Source organism: Montipora capricornis, chromosome 4 (assembly GCF_036669925.1).
Source record: "Montipora capricornis isolate CH-2021 chromosome 4, ASM3666992v2, whole genome shotgun sequence".
In the NCBI taxonomy this organism is placed as follows: Eukaryota; Metazoa; Cnidaria; class Anthozoa; order Scleractinia; family Acroporidae; genus Montipora; species Montipora capricornis.
Genome location: NC_090886.1, coordinates 37,371,551 through 37,374,050, shown reverse-complemented (window position 1 = coordinate 37,374,050; position 2,500 = coordinate 37,371,551). Strand labels below are relative to the sequence as shown.

Genomic DNA, 2,500 nt, shown 5'->3' with positions numbered 1-2,500 from the left:
TCTGTTGTCACTGCCAGACATAGTTCTTTACTGAAACCACCTGAAATAAAAACCAAAGTTATATTTGTCAGACAGAAAACCTCTGTTCCACATGCAAAAGTATTTTCAACAAGCTAGTTGAGTACAGATCTCGCCTAGTGCATTGCTGTCAAGTGGCACTTTGATATTTAGGTAGGTTGCTTTTCAGACTTAGAAATCTTATTCCTATAAATATCAAGAGAAAATGAGGGGACAGAGAAGGAGGCTCCCGGTCCAGCCCTTGGGATATGTCATGTCCACGAAAGTTATTTTTAGACGAGCGGAAGTCTTCCGAGACGTCTGCATGCAGGCCAACCTCGGTCCGATGTTTGAAAGAAAATATATATTCATCAACCTTCCACGTGCGCCATCATTTTCTCTTTTCACTAAGAGCCTGAGAGCGAGGCAAGACTGCATGCGGACGTTTCAGAAGACAGACTTCCCCTAGAACAAAGACTTCCGCCCGAATAAAAATAACTTTCGTGGACATGACATATCCCGGCCAACGCCTTGAGCCTCCCTCTCTGTCCCCTCATTTTCTCTTGTAAATATCGATTGACGTGAAGCGCCCCGAGATCTTTGTTTAAAAAGATTAAGGTCTTAAGATGTAACGTCAATATTGTTTTTATACCTGTGTAAGTTTAGAGTTATTTACACGCAACATGGGGATATGTGATTTATTTGCCGAGGAAGCAAATGAGGTCAGTGAATCCTAGATTGCCTTATTTTAACTAGCTCATTTTTTTACATGAGTGCAATAATCAACTGAGTAACATAATGAGATGTTCGGGACTCTTTCATTTATTTTTACTGTATGACTAATATAAGAGAGTTTTCAGTTTTTTTTCAAGGTCCTAAAATCTTTAATTCCCAAAGCTTTGTAATTTTAACATGCAATAAGTATATCGTCTCCTCCCTGCTAGCAGAGCTCTCTTTTCTTTTGCATTCACTGGGCTGACAAGTTCGGGAAAAGAAACTTCTGCCATGGGTTGAAACTCACTGGGATCTAACCGTCGTCTACAACCTTGAAAGACACTCTTCAAAACGCATGCTCCAGAATATGTTTGCTGTCTGTGACTTGAGCCCGCCGTGTCCCACGTATTCATATACAGTAATTCCCCTGCTGTTTAGCAAGCCCAAACAAAATGAAGTATTACGCGTGAGGATTAGGTCGCGAAGTTACCACCGCGCATGCCCAACACAGTGAGTTTCGACCCATTGCAGAGGTCTCTTTTCCCGTACACTACAACGGAAAAAAGAGTGAGCTCTGCTACAAGCAGGGAATATTCTCAACAACAACAAAAACAACACTCTCACCTCATATTCATCCGTATTCGAGAGTAAAAAGACAGTTTTAAGTTTATGCATAATGGTCAGTCTCAAACAACAACAACAGTAACGAAGTACAGCAACACACTCATCTCATATTCACCCATGTTCGACGGTAAAAAGACAGTTTTAAATTTTTGAATAATGCGAGGAAGACAAAGAGGAAATTTCAGTTGATATATAATATGTCTAGGAACACTGACTCGTTATCAAAGCTGAAAGGCTGACAATTGAAGATTTTTACCTTTTGAAGACAATTTGTAAATAGTATGACGCCTTCTGTGAGCAAACCCGTATGTTAACGAAACAAAATGTAAACAGTGTGATGTCAGCAAAGATTCCCTTATTATTATTATTATTATTATTATTATTATTATTATTATTATTATACTTCCCCACGGGATTATCCCACCGATTAATTTTTGCGGGCTCTCATTGGATAAAACTGATCACGTGACACAAATCGGACAATGTAGTCCGATTTGATATCCGGCCTCTGATTTTATTTCTACGAAAGAAAACCAGGAAACGAGCAAACGTTCCAGTTAAATTTTTGATTGGTCATGAAAGACACAAAAATTATTTTTGTAGAAGCGAGTGATGGAGAAATTGCAAAGTTGGTTGACAATGCAGCCAACAAGAAAACGTCCACAAAGTATACTCTCAAGTTTATTTTTTGTATAAACAAACTACTGTCGCTTGCAACTACCTGTTCACACACTTGACAAAAACATGTTCCGCCGGCCGGTCAAAATTCAAAATTTTGACAAGCAAACTTCAAAGGTTACCCGCCCACTTTGGAACGTTTTGACACCACTCCGGAAACACTTTACAGGAAGCAAAGTCAGCAACACGTACGGGCATTTTGTCTTTTGCAGTTTTGAACACCTTGCTTGAAATTCCTACCTAGTTTATTTATTGCAAACGCCATGTCTTGCCAAACGGCAAATAAATCATGTAGCTACGATCATTTGCGTAACTGGCGCCAAAACGTTCCCAAGTGGGCGGGTAAACTTTGAAGTTTTAGTGTCACAACGTTGAATTTTGATTGGCCGGCAGAACATGTTTTTGTCACGCGTGTGGACAGGTAGTTGCAAGTGACGGTAAAGGTTAATTACATTTTTTGCGACAAAGTCTATTTACCAAGCTACTA

At 39.6% G+C, this 2,500-nt stretch overlaps 4 protein-coding genes across 7 annotated transcripts in view; 1 reads left to right on the top strand and 3 right to left on the bottom strand.

Annotated features, from left to right (window-relative positions):
• The window catches only part of LOC138046899 (lysophosphatidic acid receptor 1-A-like), a 390,671-nt gene that overhangs the window by 326,253 nt on the left and 61,918 nt on the right, over nt 1–2,500 (top strand). The gene's annotated exons all lie outside the window — the stretch shown is intronic.
• The window catches only part of LOC138046896 (histamine H2 receptor-like), a 128,520-nt gene that overhangs the window by 86,026 nt on the left and 39,994 nt on the right, over nt 1–2,500 (bottom strand). The window lies entirely within an intron of this gene.
• LOC138046898 (histamine H2 receptor-like) overlaps nt 1–2,500 on the bottom strand; it is a 13,644-nt gene that overhangs the window by 2,284 nt on the left and 8,860 nt on the right. For both annotated transcript variants that reach the window (XM_068893505.1, XM_068893504.1), the window contains exon 2: nt 1–40. This exon is cut by the window's left edge and continues 2,284 nt beyond it. In XM_068893505.1, the coding sequence (XP_068749606.1) occupies nt 1–21 (21 nt within the window). In that variant the 5' untranslated portion in view covers nt 22–40. The remainder of the gene's footprint in view (nt 41–2,500) is intronic.
• LOC138046644 (uncharacterized) overlaps nt 28–2,500 on the bottom strand; it is a 7,589-nt gene continuing 5,116 nt past the window's right edge. Inside the window, exon 2 of the mRNA XM_068893248.1 lies at nt 28–40. Coding sequence (XP_068749349.1) covers nt 28–40 — 13 coding nt within the window. The remainder of the gene's footprint in view (nt 41–2,500) is intronic.